Below are 21,071 nucleotides of genomic sequence, written 5' to 3'. Positions count from 1 at the left end.
AAATAAAAAGGACAGATGTAATTAAACTGAAATTCATTATATACACCAGTGCACTGGCTAGTTACATGATGTTGATAATTTAATGAGTATTGAAATAAATGATTTCTTTTTAAACAAAAGTTGGCTGTGTGATTAAGAAGCTTGCTTACCACCATGTGGTTTCAAGTTCAGTCCCATGGTGCAAGACTGTGGGAAAATATATTTTATTGTAGCCCTAGGCCAATCAATGCTTCAAGTAAATTTGGTTTAGGAAACTGTGTGGAAGCCCATCATATATGTGTGTGTGTGTGTGTGTGTTCATCTCCTACCAAAGGTATTGGGAAGGGGTTTAAAGTGTGGATTTTACTAATACATTTTGGAATTGTGTTGAGTGATTTTAGTTTATATGAGTGAATATTTGTGTGTGTGTGTGTGTGTGTGTGAAATGCAATTTACAGCAAAAAAATATTCCTGTACTTAACTTGTATTAAAGAGCAAGTCTTGTTTATTTGCAGAGGTTGTGGCTGATGACACTAAATCTATTGATGCTGTCATCAGATCTGACACAAAAAGAACTGCTTTATTGGAAGAGGAGAAGAAGCTGTTGGCACAAAGCAAGACTCAGACTGCTGACTTAGACAGACTTAATTCTGTAAGTTATTTCATTAAATAGTGATAGTTATTTTTTCAGTTTTATGTATGATATAGGCTTGTATATTTCTCTTATTTCACATCTATTTATTTTAACATTCTAGATTTACTTTTTAATGCATTTACATGTATGCTACTAAAAATTTTGATTTATTTATGAACTGTTGAAGAAAATTTTGTTTATTTTTTTTATATTTGCAGCTAAAAATTTTTCATTAAGTTGAACACTTAAATGTTAGATAGTACTTTTATTCCTGTCTAATCTGAATTATTTGCCTTCATTTCCATAACAGAAGTTAGCAAATATAAGACCTGTCTTATTGTACCGCTTCCAGTTTTTCTGCAGATACCTCTGTATTATCAGCCAGATATTCAATGCAGACTTACTTGCTCTTATGTGGGGTAGCCATGTATCTCCTTTCTTACAAAACACTGTGCTTGTCCCTCTAGCATACGTTAGTCTCTCAACACCAAGCATAAAGTCACTTCCCTCTCTCAGATAATCTGCTACTTAGTCTAGGGGGATTTTCCTTGTATTGCAAGCTACTTGACAATCTCAGTAGTACCAGTGGCACAAATAAGCACCCAGCACACATTGTAAAGTGGTTGACATTAAATAGAACTTCCAGCTGACATTGGTGTCCAATGCACCCCTATAGATCACCAGATCCTGTCAAACATACCACCCATGACAGTAGAAAATAGATGTTTGATGATGATGATGATGATGATGACTTACATATTTCAAATCAGTGCTTGACGTTGCATGCCAAAACAGCTATTGGCTTGGCTATATATTTGAAATGGTCAGGAACACATCTCTGGAATAGCTTTCAGGCAAAAGAAAGCAGGAGCAATCTAAAAATATTTGCCAAAGAACTAGTGACAGAGGAGAAGGCTGAAATAGCGTAATATTTTCAATGATTCATTTTATCAACAAAGGTTTAATGTTGCTTGTTGACAATAAATCAGAGTTTTTTCTGTACATTTATTCTACGTATATGGCTGGTTAGAAAAGTTTTGCTGAAACAATTGTTTTTACAGCTGGTTATGTTTTCCTACTTGTAGCAAGCACTCCACTGGTAGTCAGGGTTACAATACACTGCCATAAGCACACAGCTTAATATTGGTTCTTTCTAATATCATTTATCATTATTATTATTATTGTTAAGGTGGCAAGCTGGCAGAATCATTAGCACATCGGGCAAAATGCTTAGCAGCATTTCGTCCATCCTTACATTCTGAGTTCAAATTCTGCCAAGGTCAACTTTGTCTTTCATCCTTTTGGTGTCAATAAATTAAGTATCAGTGATACACTGGGGTTGATGTAATCAACTAGTCCTCCCACCAAGTTTCAGGCTGTGAGCCTATAGTATTATTATTATAAGGATTATTATTGTTGTTGTTGTGGTTGTAGACATTGTATGTGACTGTCAGATTATGTCTGGAAAATAGGATACCTTCATGAACTAATTCTGGATTATGTCAAGAACACAGAAACTACAATCATTTTGAAATTCTACTTAACTGCCATTACTTTAATTTCTCAGGTATACGAAGAGTTGCGAGCTATTGGAGCTGATGCTGCTGAAGCTAAAGCTCGAAGAATTCTTGCCGGTCTGGGATTTAACAAAAATATGATGGAAAGACGAACGAAAGATTTGTCTGGTGGCTGGAGGATGAGAGTTTCGTTAGCAAGGTTAGTGGGTTCTGATTTTGTTTCCTCTTCATTCTGGTTTGTTTTATCTGATTAAAGCTACTAGTTTTCCAACAGTCATATTGTTAATTCTAACCTCACAATTTATATGTAATGATGTAAATTATATCATGACCAATTAAAATAACTTTGTTTAAATTACTGTTCTTTATCACTTTGCCTTTTAGGGGTGGGTGCTTGCTAGGTTGGAGAAAGGGGCAGCACCAATGACCTTCACAGGCTTTCCAAAAGTAATGAAAGCAATGCTATTAGCATTACCCTTAAACTCTTGCAAGTCTGCAACTTATATAAAAAGAAAGTCTCAGAAGATTAAAGATATAGGAAGAAATGAATGAGTATTGTGGTTAATGCGGGGCCTAGGAAATTAGACATACATGGGTAATGAGAAAAGGGACAAGTAAATCAAGAGTGCTTGAGTGGAGGTGGGATGAGACCAACCATCTTTGAGGAAGAGAGGCCACTGTAGAAATGACAATAAAGGCAGAAAGAGGACAGAACATCTGTGAGTCAGTGGCTGGAATATATCTGTAAGTGACTTTATGCCAGTCCAGTCAACGAAATGGACTTCCTCTGGATGTAATGTAGGATGTCTGTCTGTGCAGTAGCACTGGTCCAGATTCAGGAGCAGTTCTCTATTGTGGCCTCTTCTGAGTACTATAGAGAGAAAAAGTCAGTAATTGTTGTAGGCTGAAGTATTTTATGGCTATGAAGAAAAAAGGTCTATCTTTAAGATACAGTCTTAGTTATATTATAGTGTATGTTCACCATGAAAGGCCCTCAGTGATAGTGAGGCCTAACATTTGGCACTATCATGCAGTCTCTGGTTGTATACTGCTATTGTTTAAATGAGGATGAGATGCAATTATGTTTTTGAGATTTTGCTTTTGAATGAGACAAGATTGTTGACATGACCCCTATTGGAGGATGATTGGGGGGAGGCTGTCTATGGAGTCAGTGCAGGCCTGGTGTGAGGTTGAAAGTTGATGACACTTGAGCACAAAAGTGTCATCTACAAAAGAATCAAGGGTGTCATCATGTAAGAGTGGGTATTGTTGAAGATGATGGCAAATAGATGATTGCATCAATGATTAGTGGAAGAGTGTCAGGGAGAGAACCAAAAAGTTCTTTCAATCCAGGATGCTATAATGCATTCTGACAAGAAGCCACCAGTCTAAGTGATAAGACAACTAGAGACCATAGGAAGGCAGTTTTAATGGAAAATTGACATGGTAGCAGTGGCTATGTAGTATGTGGATGTGTGTTAGAAAGTCATGATACAGCAGTGGTCAGAAAACTCAACAGGTACAGAGACAATTATGGTTTGGAGGTACAAAAGAGATGACAGGTGTTTGGAGTGTCTGCATTAGTCATCCCTTACATGAAACATGTATGGGATGAAACAAATTATCAGCTTGAGTTGAATCTAAGAACCAAGAGAAACCATAAGCATCGTTACTGAGGATGGTGAGAGGCATTGTCAGATATATGTCCTCAATGCAGTAAATATGGTTGAAATGTTAGTGGCATATTTGGTGAGTGGTATGCAAATGCATTTGAAGGAGCAAGTGAGGGAGGCTTGAGCCAGCTATAACTGGAAATTATTATTGACAACCAAGTGAGGAAAGCAAGTAACAAGAATAGTGAAGTCTACACTTTTGCAAATACCCTCTTTCTCATAACCTAAGATCACAGATTTCACACCTCTGCGTGAATACATTTTGTATTATTAAAATCTTTTTATAACTCTTTGGTGACTATGCACACATACTGATGCTTTCATTTGTCCATCCTCCCTTTTCTCACTCTTTTTCAGTCTCTTTGATATGTCTACTAATGCAGATATGTAACAAACCTTTGTTGATCATATAACACAGCTTTCAGTACTTATTTTCCAGTGGATCTCACCTTGACATTAAAGAAAAGAATACATTAAGAAGACTACTTTATTTTAATGTTTTTCAGAGCATTATTTCTGGAACCAACACTCTTGTTACTTGATGAACCCACCAATCATTTAGATTTAAATGCTGTTATTTGGTTAGATAAGTAAGTATTTCATTTGAATTTCATCTTTTTTCTCTCCCATAAAAAACTTGTATAACTTTTTTTCTGCATGATTTTACAAGGCGTTTTTTGTCTTGTCTGGTATAATTTTAGTATTGTCCATACAACAGAGTAATAGACATTAGGCAGGCAGTCAGATTTTAACTTAATGTTTAGAACCTTAGAATGTGCCCATGTACCATGAAGGTGTTAATTCTATATGGACCATCTCTTATATTAAGGAAAACCACCCTCTGTGTTTATGTTTCTTATAGATTTTGAGGTTAGATTTAATCACTTAGTCACATATTTACAAATAGAAGACATTAATGATTGATACCAACATCTATGATGGGTTTTTTTTTCCATGTGATCATGACGGTGGGAAGAAGTGAGTAGTTAACAGAGAACTGTTCTTGTGAAGGAATGGTGGCTACTGTTGTAGAGTTTGATGACTATCATTCACTAGTTTGCTATGACTAACTATGTTCAAACAAAAATCTTAAAATATATGTTAGGAACAATACCAAACAAAGTTTTCTATTGAGATGTTCCGACATGATAATTTAGACAAACTAAAAATTTCAGATAATTTCATAACATCAGAAACCTAATATAACATGGACTATGTTTTTAACCAGATTTTAAATGATATTTTCCATTTTTGTTTTAGCTATTTACAAACATGGAAAAAGACTTTACTTGTTGTATCTCACGACCAGAGTTTCTTAGATAATGTATGTACTGACATCATTCATTTAGACCAACAGAAACTTTTCTATTACCGAGGAAATTATGGTAATGTATATTTCTTTTCTTCATGATTCTTTGATAAGAACTAGGGTGAGAGGATGATATAATATAGATTTGTGTGTATGACTCAGTCATCATCATCATCATCATCATCATCATCGTTTAACGTCCGCCTTCCATGCTAGCATGGGTTGGACGATTTGACTGAGGACTGGTGAAACCGGATGGCAACACCAGGCTCCAGTCTGATTTGGCAGAGTTTCTACAGCTGGATGCCCTTCCTAACGCCAACCACTCAGAGAGTGTAGTGGGTGCTTTTACGTGTCACCCGCACGAAAACGGCCACGCTCGAAATGGTGTCTTTTATGTGCCACCCGCACAAGCCAGTCCAGGGGCACTGGCAACGATCTCGCTCGAAAATCCTACAGGAGCCAGTCAGGCGGTACTGGCAACGGCCACGCTCAAAATGGTGCATCTCATGTGCCACCCGCACAAGAACCAGTCCAGGGGCACTGGCAACGATCTTACTTGGCTTGCCGGGTCTTCTCACGCACAGCCCATTTCCAAAGGTCTCGGTCCGTAGTCATCGCCTCGGTGAGGCCCAATGTACGAAGGTCTTGCCTCACCACCTCAGCCCAGGTCTTCCTGGGCCTACCTCTTCCACGGGTTCCCTCAACTGTTAGGGTGTGGCACTTTTTCACGCAGCTATCCTCCTCCATTCTCACCACATGTCCATACCAGCGCAATCGTCTCTCTTGCACGCCACAACTGATGCTTCTAATGTTCAGCTTTTCTCTCAAGATACTTACACTCTGACGGGTATTCACATTGACATTACACATCCAACGGAGCATACTGGCTTCATTCCTTGCGAGCTTACGTATGTCCTCAGCAGTTACAGCCCATGTTTCACTGCCATGTAGCATGGTTGTTCGTACGCATGCGTCATACAGTCTGCCTTTTACTCTGAGTGAGAGTCCCTTTGTCGCCAGCAGGGGTAAGAGCTCTCTAAACTTTGCCCAGGCTATTCTTATTCTAGCAGCTACACTTTCAGCGCACCCACCCCCACTACTAACTTGGTCGCCCAGATAGCGGAAGCTATCGACTACCTCTAGTTTTTCACCCTGGAATGAGATAGAAGTTGTTTCCTGTTTGTTTGCAGTCTTTATTGCACCTGAACATCTGCCACAAACAAAAACTAACTTGCTAGTTAACCTGCCTTTGATGTTGCTGCACCTCTTATGTGTCCATAGCTTGCACCGGGTACATCTTATAGAATTACTACCTACTCCTTTTCTACATACTGAGCAGGGCCATCTACCTGAAGGGGTTTGTGTTTTATCTACCTTCCTACTTATTAGGATTTTGGTTTTAGCTAGGTTGACTCTAAGGCCCTTCAATTCTAGACCTTGCTTCCACACCTGAAACTTCTCCTCTAGTTCTGATAGTGACTCCGCAATTAGGGCAAGGTCATCAGCATAGAGGAGCTCCCAGGGGCAACCTGTCTTGAACTCCTCTGTGATTGCCTGGAGGACTATGGTAAATAATAGGGGGCTGAGGACGGAACCTTGGTGGACCCCTACCTCTACCCGGAATTCATTGCTGTACTCATTTCCAACCCTCACCTTACTGGCCGCATCTCTGTACATGGCTCGCACAGCTCTCACTAGCCATTCTTCTATCCCAAGTTTCCTCATTGACCACCAGATAAGGGATCGGGGGACCCTGTCAAAGGCTTTCTCCATGTCAACGAAAGCCAGGTACAGAGGTTTATCCTTGGCTAGGTATTTCTCTTGCAACTGTCTCACTAGAAATAAGGCATCAGTAGTGCTTTTACCTGGCACGAACCCAAACTGCATCTCATCTAAATTGATTCGCTCCCTAATTAGTTGGGCTATGACCCTCTCTGTAACTTTCATAACCTGATCTAACAGCTTGATGCCTCTGTAATTATTTGTATCTAAAGCGTCCCCTTTACCTTTGTAGCAGTTGACTATGATGCTGCTACACCAGTCATAGGGTATGACTCTTTCGTGTATCACCTGGTTCGTAATACGGGTGACTAGGCTATAGCCAACACTGCCAGATATTTTGAGCATCTCTGCAGTGATTCCTGATGGGCCGGGGGCTTTCCCGGTCTTCATACTCTTAATTGCTTTATCTACCCTGGTACTATCAACTCGGATAGCTGGTCCCTCTATTGGGTCGACATAAGGCAGGCTCTCTTTCTCCCATTCATTCTCTTTATTAAGCAATCTATCGTAGTGGCATCTCCAGACCTCTTTCTTTGCATCCTCATTTAATGCAAGCGTACCATCATCCATGCGAACACATTTCTCTCCTACAACATCACTATTCTCTCTCCTACACTGTCTTGCAACACGAAATACCTCGAGTCTTTGGTCCTCACGGCGCAGAACATTGGCAAATCTTTCCTTATCTGCTTCCCCTCTGGCTAAATAAACCTGTCGCCTAGCCTCCCTTCTGGCACATTGGTACAATTCCCTGCTACCACCGTTCTTCCAGTCCTTCCAAGCTTGTTTCTTTTGTCTAATAGCCCTGTCTACCTCCTTGTTCCACCACCACGTTACTCTGGGTTGGGAGGGGACCTTACACCACCCACAAATCTGGTCGGTGGCTTTCAACAGGTTGTCCCGCAGAAATCTCCAATTGTCATCATGTTATTTCTACTTCCTATGCTGACATACATTGGATGGTTGTCACAATCTAAGTCAGTTCTTATTTAATGTTACTGTCCTTCACGACCAAGTTGGCAAACCATATCTTGTTCATTTATTTATTTATTTTTTTTATATCATTTCTACAACAACTATTTTTCAAAGAGTACTACTTGCTTTTTATGATGACATTAACACTAGAAAGGTTATGTCCTTGGCAGGGACTAAGAGTTCCCTCTCAGCACCAAATTATCTTTGTTCATTTGCCAAATACCACTTTCCCAGAGTGTGCTGGATGTTTTATTGTTGCTCTATTTATTATTAATGAGGTTGTCTTGTACTTTGCATAACTAAAGAGTCCTAGAAGAGAGAGTAACGACAGAGGAAGAACTAGGGTGAGAATGTGAAACAATGACAAGGTGGTAGAGGAGGGAGTAATAGAGAAGTTTGATGAAAAGAGTAATGATAGAGAATTCTAGGAAAGGGCAGTAGTGTTTACTGATAAAAGAGAGAGAGAGAGAGAGTAATTAGTGAGTAGTTGTAGAGATGATAAGAGACAGTGTTGGATGTTAGTAATGAGTGGCTTGCAGAAGAGGGAGTAATGGCAAACTGTACAGGAAAGTGATGTTTGTTGGTAAGAAAGGGTGCATATCACCAAAAGTCAAGTGACCAAGACTTTTGGCGATTTACTGTACTTGAGGAGACACTTCGAGCCAAGTGAAATTGTAGTCATGGCCAGTGCTGGTGACATGTGAAAGGCAGTCATGCCAGTGACACACATTAGACACCCACTACACTCTATGAAGTGATTGACATTAGGAACAGCATCCAGCCATAGAAACCAAACCAAAACAGATTGGAGCCTGGTGCAGCTCTCTGGCTTACCAGTACCATCAAGCCGTCTAACCCAGAGGTTCTCATCCAGTTTTTATCCATGGGCTCTTTTGACTACTACTTTATTCTGGTGGACCCTCATAACAATTCGATGTTTAAAAACTAGTTTTATAGAAACTTTTTCAAACTTTTATTTCACACATTAACTTGTGTAGGTTGAACTATGTGAAATGTTAGAGAAAGAAACCAATACACACATTTAAAACAAAATCTTTTCAGGTGCTTGTAAAATACTATTGTAGATCCCCAATTTACTATTTTATTGCATGGACACTCCCATTGGTCTAACCCATGCCAGCATAGAAAACAGATGCTAAATGATGATGAGGATACACACACACATAGATGAAATCTCCATCAAAATATTCTAAACTAAATATATTTTTCCTCATAATATATCTATCAGAACTATGTGTAAACATATTTTGTAGCTCTTGAGATCTTAATTTTCTTATTTCGATAATTCTATTACATTTATTTAATTACATACAGCTGCATGTTTTGTTTTGTAGATAGATCACACACTACATAAATTATACTGCTTCTACTCAGGCACATGCACACCATCACCTCCATATTTTCATTACAACAAATTCATTTTCTAACACAAGACAAAATTATGGGATTCAAAAACTGCCATGATATTTTTGTCATTGACTTGTAAATAGATAAATTATTAAAGTGTGCAATTTCAGAATGAAGCTAAACAACAAAACTAATATTTTATGAACTGCTACTTACCCATATAACAAATATTTTCTATATGTTCTGTGGATAAGTCACATTCTAGTTTTTATGTTCTGTTGTGAGAAAAAAGTATGACTTATACTAGATTGTATATGGCACTTTTAATTTATTGACATTAGAAGGATTAAAGGCAGAATCAACTTGGGCAGCATTTGAACTCAAAACATAGCTAAATGCTATAGCATATTTTATCTGAAATTCTATCACTTTTGCCAATCACTACTCTATTTACTTTTTTTTTTTTAACCTCTTCTATTTGATTAAAGCATGAATGTGTTTATTTTTCACAAATTGGATATTTTATAAGTCTGTTGACAAAATCCTTTATGTCTGCCCTCAATTTGTTGCAGGTGCCTTCAAAAAAATGTTGATTCAAAAGCGAAAGGAACAGTTAAAAGAATATGAAAAACAGGAGAAAAGACTACGTGACTTGAAGGCTTCTGGGAAATCTTCTAAACAAGCGGTAACTTTAAATATTTTTCTCTGTAGATTAGTGTAACATTAGTGTAAATGAATGAAAGAACACAAATAGCTGTGAGAAAAATCAAGTGTAAGAGGAATCACATGTACTATGCAAGCGAGAAAATTGTCCTGATATGGATATGTGATGCACATAAAGGATGACAGTTGGATAAAGAAATGCCAAGGAATCCAAGTGGAAGAAACTTGTGGAAGAATACTAAAATTGACATAGGAAGAAGTAGTAAACTGCTTTACTGAAGAAGGCCCATGCTAGCATGGGGAAAAAAAGCATAAGGTTAAAGATATCTGCTGGAAAGTTGTTGATTGATGTATGCAGTAGTGTTTGTCTTTATCACTAGATTCCAGTTTGCTGTGAAATGTTCAGCTTTAAATTAAAATGAATTCTATTATGAATCAGAAAACTGAAGTGAGCTATGTAATTTACCTATGTTTTGAGTCCAATGTAATATTTGAACTCCTATGTCCAGATACCTAGTACACAGCCTAACAGTTATCATGTCTCAATAACTGGTATTCCGTAATAAGGAAGTTGTACCCAACAGATTCCTAAAATTGTTTTAATGTCTAATCAATATTCTTTAACTTTATCATAAACTGAATCCTTTTATTCTTATCTGAATGTTGTGTCAGACTTAAACTTGTTGCTTTCACAAGGATAAAACCCTTTTATGCATAGGTTGGCTCATTGAGCTGAGGCTATCTTGATTTACAAGGTATCAATTGAGAGGCAGATCTGCATCCCTCTGTATAGTGTTTCTCTGACAAGAAGTTGGATTGTAAGCCACCAATCTGGATAGTGGGTAAGCAGGGAACAACACCCGAGTTGTTACCTACCTTTTGTTGATCCACTATTAAGTTGGCTTGTGTATTACACCATAAGCTTTAATTTTGTTACTAACAAATGTCTTTTGCTCTGCAGCAGCTTGACTGCCTCAGTGCATACAGCTTTCAGATTATTTATGATTAATAATGAGTGTTCTTCACTTTGTATCTACCCTAAAGATATATATTTCTCTTGTCTAACCAGTGTACAAATATGAACAGGGTAGAGTTGAACCATGTATAGTGTATTGCAGTCTATTTTGTCAACTCCAGAAGGATGAAAGACAAATTTGACAATTATAGAACTCAAATTAGTTATAGTAAACCATCTGATCTCCTGTTTCAGTTACCTCCAATATTGTTGTTATTGGTCTTGTAATGTCCTAATCCTAGCAAATAATTATATCAATTTTTATCTGAACTTCTCCAAATTGTATTTGAAGATTACAGAGTAAAACAGTTTCTTCTGTTAGACATTGCAGGTGTGTGGTATCAGATGCCCCAGCTAATGAGCTATCTTCTCTGCTGTATTATTCATTTTTGTTACTATATTTCTGTCAGAATTTAGTAAAGTAACTTAGTCATTATTAAACTATATTTAGAACATAAATTCACTTGGAAAGTTTTAATTTAGATCCCTTCAAAATGGAATTTATATCATTGAAATGGGAGCAGTTTCAGGCAGGTTGATATCAAAAGGGTTAAATTTTAGTCATAATTTATGTGTCTTTTTGATTCTGTTGTAGGAAACGAAACAGAAAGAGGCTCTGACACGGAAACAGCAGAAAAACAAATCTAAACAGAGTTTATTTGCTGAGGAAATCAAACCTACTGAACTTCTTCAAAAGCCAAGGGATTATATTGTAAAATTTTCATTTCCTAATCCGGCTCCTTTAAATCCACCAATTTTAGGGTGCCACAGTATGTGAAATATTTCCTATTTTCTCTCCTTTAACCCTTTAGTATTTAAACTGACCGTTTCCAGCCCAAATATTCTACCTGTTTTATGTTCAAACAGGCCAGCTTTGGCCTCTCACACCTACTCTGCAGTGTCATTCTAATAATTAACAGTTACCTTATCAAAATCTCAACGCTTCAAGGTAATGCAAGATTAATTCAAGACATATGAGTAAATAAGAAATACTTTTGACAGAATAATGTGAATTCTTAAGAAAAAAATCTACAATACAATAGTTGTTTTACAAACTGACTTTCAAATTGTCTTGTTTTTGTGTCTCTATGTGTAGAATATTTCTGTAGAATTGGACCTCGCATGTAAAATGATTACATCAAGATGTATAGAGAGGTGTTGGATATTATTGCCATTTCACTGTTAAACATCTTTACATTTGGATATATCACTAGTCTATAAACTTGATATATTTTGTTTTGCATGGCAGTTTTATTTTTTTTATTTTTTAAATCCATTATAAAAATGATAAAAAAATATACACCTCTCTCAGTAAGCTATTAGTGTTTTATTTTAGCAGTTTGTTAGTTATATACTAATATTATTCACACTGTTTATTTTTAGGTATCTATTTTAAATATGCAACAACTGATTATATTTTTCAAGACCTAGATTTTGGAATTGATATGTCATCTCGGGGTATGTACTCCATAATTTTCTCTCCCCTTTCTGTAACTTTTCAGGTTGTATAATTTAGATAAATTATTGCTTATTAGTATAATGTACAATTACCTCTTGAATTACTTTTCAGTGGCCATTGTTGGACCCAATGGTGTGGGAAAAAGTACTTTCTTGAAATTATTAACTAAAGAGCTTCATCCGGTATGTATAGGTTATTGCTACTATAAAGCTATCATGTGAAAGATATTTTGTTTATTTTACATCTGTTAACCCTTTCGTTACTGTATTTATTTTGAGATATTCTGTGTTTCTTTCAATTATTTTAAATATAACAAAGAATTTAGTAAAATAACATAGTTATCATTCATTAGAGTTAGGACATAAATTGTGACTAAGGTTTGGTGCAAGATTTTAATTCAAAACTTACGAAAACAGGACATTTGTACTCAGAGCCAGAGCCGGTTTGGTAACAAAAGGGTTAAAGCATTATATGTGCGTACAATTTCAGTAAGGGATAAATGGTAAGAGGTATGGCCACCGACCATCTTCTGCACATTATCTAATGAAGATATGTATATATATATATTCTGAAAAGTCAAAGTTAATATTGGGCTGTTGAGTAGAGCCAAGTTGAAAGATGATGTCACATCAGCTAGTTGAAAGATGGGAGCAGCAGCTATGTTACTTTGAACAGGCATTCTCTGTTCATAAAATTGACCTGATCAATAAAACTTATTTGTAATCTACCTTGAAATGATGTTACATTCCTTAAATGTAAATATAAGCATTCTTTTTAAAAGCTGATTTAACTAAGGAAACTACAAATTTTCTCTATGAATTATGAATGTTTTTAAATAGACATTTTATGGTGGGTGAGGTGTATGTTGTGATTTTCAACATAAGTAATATTGCTCAGTTTGAAAATTGAAATAAGATTTATTACTTGGTTCATTATCATTGTCATTAACAGTCATCCTAATTATCAGTGATATTTTTAAGTACCTAATTTTTGCAGTATGATGATACTTTAATTTCAGAAATCCTTATTTACATATCAATTGCATTTTGTGATTTATTAAGTTACATTCTCTTTAAATAAAATATTCTATATATTCTTTTACTCTTTTACTTGTTTCAGTCATTTGACTGCAGCCATACTGGAGCACTGCCTTTATGGCTAAATTTTTATTATATAAGACATAGAAAGCTAGAATGATTCTCAAGTATTTCTTCTATAGTACAAGGTTCTACCAGAAACTTCATTGCCTGTAATTAACAACTTTGTTAACTTTGCTTTTCATGCAACATGAATGAAGTACAAAAAAAGAAAGAAAAATCATTTAAAATACTTGTTTTTTTTTTTCTTTATTTCTTAGACTAAAGGAGAAGTGAAACAAAATCACAGGCTTGTAAGTAAACCACTTTCATTGTCTTTTGTTTACTAAACTAAAAGTTATTCTTCAAAGTTTTAATAAAAGACAATTTCAATTAACTTGTCATATAAATAATATCACTCTTTTAATAAAAGACAATTTCAATTAACTTGTCATATAAATAATATCACTGTTTTGTGTTCATTAAGAGTTTAAAGAACACACAAATCCACTTTTCTTAGTTAGCATGCCTGAGATTATAACTGTGTGATTAAGAAGTTTGCTTCTCAATCATGTATCTTTGGGTCCAGTTCCACAGCATAACACTTTGAGCAAGTGTCTTCTGCTATAGCCTCTGGGTCAACCAATGACTTGTTAGGGAATTTGATAGATGGAAACTGAAAGAAGCCCATCATGTGTGTGTGAATGTTTATAATCTGCAGTGAGCTACACTATAGATAGTGATTTCACTGTTTGATGCTGTGCTACAGCCAGTTATGTCTATTGACATTTCCTGTTGATAAATCACCTTCTCGCACTTGCTTTCAAATTCCTCTGAAATTTAATTTCCCTTACTTGAAAAAGAGGTGGAGATTAGTGATAGAAAGAGCATTTGGCTGTAAAAATCCTCCCTCAAGTAACCCTTGCTGGCATGGAGAGACAGACATTATATGGAATAGTTGGCAAAAATGACTTTTACATTTGAAAAGCACTTCCCCCTACAAACTGCCCAAATGTGAAAAGAAGGTGGCTTCCTTTTCCAGCAATGTTGACAAGACAAGCTCATTTGGACTGCAATAAAATTTGGGTCTATGATCTCAGAAAGCTAGTAATCATATTACAAACATTTAGACTACAACCTAGACCTGTCCAATTGTTGCTATATTCTTTGAATCTGACTAAAATCTACCATCATTTCTTTGTACAGCGGATAGGTAAATATGATCAGCATTCAGCTGACCAGTTGAACTTAAGCGAGAGTCCAACAGAATATCTTATGGTAAGTAATCATTGTTGTTTTGCAAAATTTCTATCAATACATTTATCTGCAATATTATTTTCTTTATAGAACATTCATTGTTTCTTAACAGAAAATCTTCTTTCAGAATAACATGAATCAGTATTATAATTGTTGTGAATTTCATTTGGACTCTTTTTTTTCAAAACTAATTCAGATGCAGGCTTGGCTGTGTAGTTAAGGAGTTCTCTTCTTAACCATGTGGTTCTGAGTTCAGTCTCACTGCATGATGCCTTGGACAAGCATCTTCTTTTATAGCCCAAACCAACTAGTGGTCTGTAAGTGGATTTGATAGATGGAAACTATACAGAAGCCCATTTTGTGTGTAAATGTTTGCATGCTGGTTTTCACCTGAAAAATATACTGAGCTACAGGCTCAACAAATCCTCTGCAACTCTGCACTTTTGTAGAAGAGTGAAATGAAAATTGCTTGCTTAAAACAGATATAGATAAGTTACCAGAAGGGTTGCCCCAATAATATTTATTTGATTAACTCATGGTAGTATTGAAAAACAAAACAAAGCAAAAAATATTTTACATCGATTATTCCAACAAATAAACATTCAAATGCAAAGTAAGAAAGAGTAAACTTGTTTCTTTTTTTTTTTTTTTTTTTCTTCATTCTGGTGAGCTGGAGTTTGTGGAATGTTGAATAATTTAAATATAAAGTCTAACATTTCAGATTCTTGCTCTACAGCTGTCTACCTGATTGTACCAGCAAACAACTCTCATCACATCTTTCTATTATTCTCTCAGACTTTCTGCTCACAGCAATTTAAATTGTTCAACAACCCCCAGATTTTCCTTTTGATTTATTATTGCCAATGCAGATCTTCATTTGTTTTCTTGAGTTATCCTGGATTTCATTATGGAACTAGTAGAGTTATGTTTTGTTGATATGGGAAGCACAATGACAGTCATAAACACAGCTTAGACCTATGCTATCAGTAGTTCAGCACCTTAGATCAGTGGTTCTCAACCAAGGTCCACATGACCCTTGGGGGTCCATACAATATTTTGTTGTTAAAAATTATGCAATAAAATCAGTTATACTTCTACAAGACACAAAATATTTTAACATTTTTTTAATACAATTTCTAATAATATTCTAAAAATATAATGGGATGTCCTAAAACTTCAAATGGCTATGGGGGCCCACAGGCAAAAAATGGTTGAGAACCACTGCCTTAGATAAAGCTATGTTTGATTTATTACACTGTTTCCTTTTTATTTATCTGTTCATCTAATTTACTGCATCTCAGACTTGAGAGCAAAAGAATATAACTCGCACATCATACAAGGAAAATTTATTAAAAGCTTTTTTTAATTTAGAAATAAAAATGTAAAACAAAATCCATTACTTACCTGTTTTATTAAATGTACTTATTATAAATTACTAGGAGACCCCCACCCCCAAGTGTGGATTTTCTAAAACTTTAAATTATATTTTTTTTAATCCACCATACAACCTGATACTTCATGAAACACTATTTTAGAAGCACTGATCTTATTTTTTATTTGCTCTATAACATTTCAAGTAGAATCTTTTGTTCTTTCAACTGACATATTTTACTTTCAGCGTTTATTCAATATGCCCTGTCAAGATGCCAGAAAAACACTTGGCCGATTTGGTTTATCTAGTCATGCTCACACTATTGCTAACCGAGACCTTTCAGGTGGACAGAAGGCAAGAGTGGCATTAGCAGAACTAACCTGTAGAGCACCTGATGTTGTCATTTTGGTAAAAAAATATTTCTATATTATTATCCTTTTTCTTTTATATTTTATTTCCTTCTGATAGAATCATTGTTTGTCAAATAAACTAGATACTAGTTAAATTATTTAGTTGGCTATTTATTTATTCTATTTTCTATTTCACTCACAAATAGCATTTTTCTATTCCTCAAATCCTGCTGTGGTCAACCTTGCCTTTCATTCTTTTGATGTCAATAAAATATAGTACCAGTCAAGTATTGGGGTTGATAGTATCAACTTAACCTCTCCTCTCAAAATTGCTGGTCTTGTACCTAAATTAGAAACCATTTATATAATGTATAATCTTTGTTATAATTCATATCTATCATGTGCTACAATCCAAAGTCTTGTTTATGTGCTTTTGTAATTAAATGAAGAAACAATCAAGAAAAATGTTATATTTTCTCTATTAGGATGAACCTACCAACAACCTGGACATAGAGTCAATTGATGCTCTTGCTGATGCAATTAATGATTATGAAGGAGGTTTGTAAACTCTACTTAAATTCAAATTATTTTACAAGTATTTTATACAGAATTAATATCAATATTAGTTACTGATAGGCACAGGCTTCTGTTCCAGTTACACATGCACTGGTATATGTAGTTGATATTGTACTTCTATAAACAGCAATCTTGCTAACAGATGTATGTATTGAAGAACATGTTGTTTAACCTCCTAGTCAACCTTAATTGAGCATTCTTGCAATCATAGACATTCCATCCATGACATCATCTCTTTTACACATATTATGCAATGTGTTCTTTTTTTAAAAAATCCAGATGCAGTTAGAAGGAGATTTGGCAGCTATTTTTTATAGCATCAAGTGATCCCATCAAGATCACCTTCTTTAGCTGTTTAAAAAGTTGTTGAACACCAGTGAGATTTAGCTGTTATTTCTAACACTTAAACAATCACACAGAGGTTTCTTTGTTGAATGATTTTTGAATGTAGATTTCATTTCATCACTGGTACCATTCAGCAAGTACTGAGCACCATTTGCTCTACTCACCTTACGACAAAGCAGGTAAAAGCAGAATGATTCAAATGAGAATCACCAATGTGGAAATTCACTTACTCTGTAATGGCCAACTCTTCAACAGTACTATCCTACCTGAGTTCTTATATGCAGAAATGGGCTATTGCAAAGAGAGAAGAACATCGATTGGTTATGAGGCAAAAAGCCATGGACAGATCCTTGCTAAGAATATCGTTGCAAGAACATGTCTAAAACGAGATAATTTAAGAACAAATCAGAGTGAACAACATTATTGCAGAATACCAAAAGCACAAGTTATGCCAGGCTGGACGTCAAAAGGTTTGCAAACAATTGGTAGTATCCAAGAGATCAGAAAAGACCCCTTAGTGGCTTCCACAACAATGGGAAGACAATTTAGTTGAAGAATTTGAACCAAGATGAAAAAGAATCAGGAGTACCCTGTAATCAGTGATTTATGACATCTGATAGTCTAGTTAATACAGTGATAATGGAAGTATTCTATATAGTACAAAGGACAACCTTTCTAAAACGCTGCTAGTTACTCCATAAAACAGCACCAATCTTAACTGCTCGATATTTTTTATGAGTTACATTTCCTTGGATTTACATACTTGCTTTAATCTTTACAGGTGTGATCATAGTGAGCCACGATGAACGACTGATCAGAGAGACGAACTGCCAGTTAATGGTGATAGAAGACAGCACTATAAATGAAATTGAAGGTGACTTTGATGACTATCGCTGTGAGCTGCTCACATCACTTGGAGAGGAACTGGCCAATGCTGCAGCTGCTTCAGCTTCTTCCGTTAAATGATTTTAGTGGATATTTTATAGGGAAAAAAATAAATCTGTAATCTGTATCACATTCTATCAAGGCAATTAATTTTGTTTTAATAATTGGTTAATACTAAAGATTTACTCCTTTCAATGAAAGATTCTTGGCAATATATTCTTAAAGAAATAAATAAAATGCTCTGATGAAATTTTCTGCTGGTATATTTATCACAGTTTTTTCGTATACTGTACAAATAACCCTGTAAGAAGAGCAGTGCTTTGTAGTAGTAAAACATGGACAGTGAATGAAGTGAGTATGTGACAAATGTGAAGAAATCAGTTATGATTTTGTTAGATGTACACTATTGAAATTAGTTTAGTACAAGGTTAACCCTAATTGAGCAGAACTATGATGAAGCCTACTTTTGTCTTGATTATTGCATGTTTTTATAAATTTCTTGGACAACATTATCTAACATCTCCTTTATGTTTCTAAGATGGTAGGTTGTGATTTGACATATAATTTGCTACTATTATTAGCAGATCAGATGACCTTCTAATAAGAGCAGGTGCCCTCATTAACTTCATTATCAACATTTGATATCCATTTTCCATGCTGGGATGGGTTGGATGGTTTAACAGGATCTGGCAAGCCACAGGGTTGCACCGAACTTTCATGTCAGCACAATTAATTGAAGAAATTACTAGAGAAAACATTGGTTGACAATGGAGTAAAAGTTAGGTTTAGAATATTAATTTCAAACATAATGAACAAACAGAAGCTAAAATTGAATCGTAGAGAAAATTTTCAAATGCTAATTTTTATGTGTAAACTGAACCATAACACAGAGAGAGAAGACATATTGTGACCTCAACCAACTCTTGGCAATATAAGAGTGGTTATTAAAAGGAACAGCTAATTTTTTTTGTAACAAGGTTTATGTATAAAAATAAATTTACATACTTTCCTTACATTTTTGTAAGTACACTGTAAAGTGGTTGGCATTAGGAAGGGCATCCAGCTCTAGAAACCATGCCAAAATAGATATGGAGCCTGAACAGACCTTCAGCTGATCAGCTCCTGTTAAACCGTCCAACCCATACCAGTATGGAAAACACATTAAATGATGATGATTCTTACATTTTTCTAAACAAGCAGAAAAAAGTGAGTGGAGTAACATATTCTTTTGATAATTGTTTCTATAACTACAAACACACTATATTTTTTCATTGATTTCAGTCTTCAAGGTTTTTACCTATTTTATTGATGCCAGTTTTTATACTGCTAGGCATGTTGAAGGCCTGTAGCTTAATGTTTCGAGTGTTGCACTCTTCAAAAGATAGTGATTTTGATTCCCAGACTGGGTGGTATTTAGTGTTCATTAACAAAGTGCATCATGTCACATTGCTCCAGTTCAATTCATTCAACAGCTAAGAAGTTAACCCTCTTCTAGACTAGCATCCAGTTCAGTTCAGTGGGGATTGTAATCGCAGTTGTATGCCATGGAAACTGGATTATGTTCTAACTTTATGATTCTTAGGGCTCATGATGGATCTAAGTTAGGCATGGCTGTGTAACTAAGAAGTTTTCTTCCCAATCATGTGTTTTCAGGTTCAGTCCTACATGTGCTACCTTGAGCAACCAAAGCATTGTAAGTAAATTTGATAGAAACTGAAAAATGCCCATGGTATATGTGTATTTGTGTCTCCTAGTCTTGACATTGCTGAGAGCACATGACCTAGTTGTTACATTGTTGCACTCACAATCATAAGATTGTGGTTTCAATTCCTGGATCAAGCAGTGCACTATATTCTTGATCAAAATACTTTGACACCTGATATGTGGTACACCGTGCACCTGTTCAGCTGACATCAATTTGATGGCGTGAGCAAGCTATTGTACAACACGCACATTTACTCACTTTAAACAAACCGTTTGTGCAGGTTTGTTCAGCAAGAAATTGTAGAACTGTCTTTCTCAGACTATGAAAGACCTACCATCAGTTTAGACATTATACATTACATATAAAAATGAGCACTGCCATTATATAAGTGATGTCCCTTGTAAGCAGTCCTCCATGAAAACATGTCTAGGCATGGGGAAATTATTGTGCTTGGAAACAGGTGAGGACTGGTGACAGGAAAGGCAACAAGCCATAGAAAACCTGCTTCAGATATACCATCTCACCCATGCAAGCATCGAAAAGAGGACATTATTGAATGGTTAAGTCATTTAAATTATGTCCCTTCCAAGGATATAAATACCATAAATTTCACATACCTCTCTCTCTATATATATATATATATTTATATTTACACACACAACTGAATCTGTTTACAAATTGCTCTCAAAAATCATTAGTCAGTATGAGATTATTGTAGAAAACACTTATCCAAGTTGATGTATTTGAATTGAACAAATGGCTTGTGCAGTGAACTTGTTAACCTCAGAACCAGTCTGCCCTGTGATAATAACCATCAGAATTGGTTTCAGATTACTTTTGAACAACTTGACAGAAATCTTTGTCAAAACTATTTTCATAATTTTGTATTATCAAACTCTTACCAGAACTAAGAGACTGATCAAGTTAGTTGATATATCATAATTAATATAGTGGAAATTTTTTTAAATACCAAAAGTTGGCTTCTTATGAAATTGAAGACCATACTGATCAATGTTCTGACACAAAATTTCAGAATAAAGTCAGTCACTGGTAGTGACTACATTCTGGTTTATATGTTGAGGATCATCCATTTGTATCAAGTCTTCATTGGCCTGATGGTTCTAGTGC

General features: G+C 35.5%; 1 protein-coding gene across 1 annotated transcript in view; it reads left to right on the top strand.

The window, feature by feature from the left end:
• LOC106868011 (ATP-binding cassette sub-family F member 1) overlaps positions 1-18,493 on the top strand; it is a 30,390-nt gene extending 11,897 nt beyond the window's left edge. Inside the window, exons 8-20 of the mRNA XM_014913108.3 lie at positions 495-631; positions 2,181-2,329; positions 4,310-4,393; positions 5,064-5,188; positions 9,813-9,925; positions 11,514-11,688; positions 12,302-12,376; positions 12,489-12,559; positions 13,735-13,767; positions 14,660-14,731; positions 16,329-16,490; positions 16,918-16,990; positions 18,135-18,493. Coding sequence (XP_014768594.1) covers positions 495-631; positions 2,181-2,329; positions 4,310-4,393; positions 5,064-5,188; positions 9,813-9,925; positions 11,514-11,688; positions 12,302-12,376; positions 12,489-12,559; positions 13,735-13,767; positions 14,660-14,731; positions 16,329-16,490; positions 16,918-16,990; positions 18,135-18,319 — 1,454 coding nt within the window. The 3' untranslated portion in view covers positions 18,320-18,493. The remainder of the gene's footprint in view (positions 1-494; positions 632-2,180; positions 2,330-4,309; positions 4,394-5,063; positions 5,189-9,812; positions 9,926-11,513; positions 11,689-12,301; positions 12,377-12,488; positions 12,560-13,734; positions 13,768-14,659; positions 14,732-16,328; positions 16,491-16,917; positions 16,991-18,134) is intronic.
• The last annotated feature ends 2,578 nt before the right edge of the window (positions 18,494-21,071 follow it).

Source organism: Octopus bimaculoides, chromosome 1 (genome assembly GCF_046866305.1).
Source record: "Octopus bimaculoides isolate indiv1 chromosome 1, ASM4686630v1, whole genome shotgun sequence".
Taxonomy (NCBI): domain Eukaryota; kingdom Metazoa; phylum Mollusca; class Cephalopoda; order Octopoda; family Octopodidae; genus Octopus; species Octopus bimaculoides.
The sequence above is the reverse complement of the archived record's forward strand: the minus strand, read 5'-3'. Positions and strand labels throughout refer to the sequence as shown.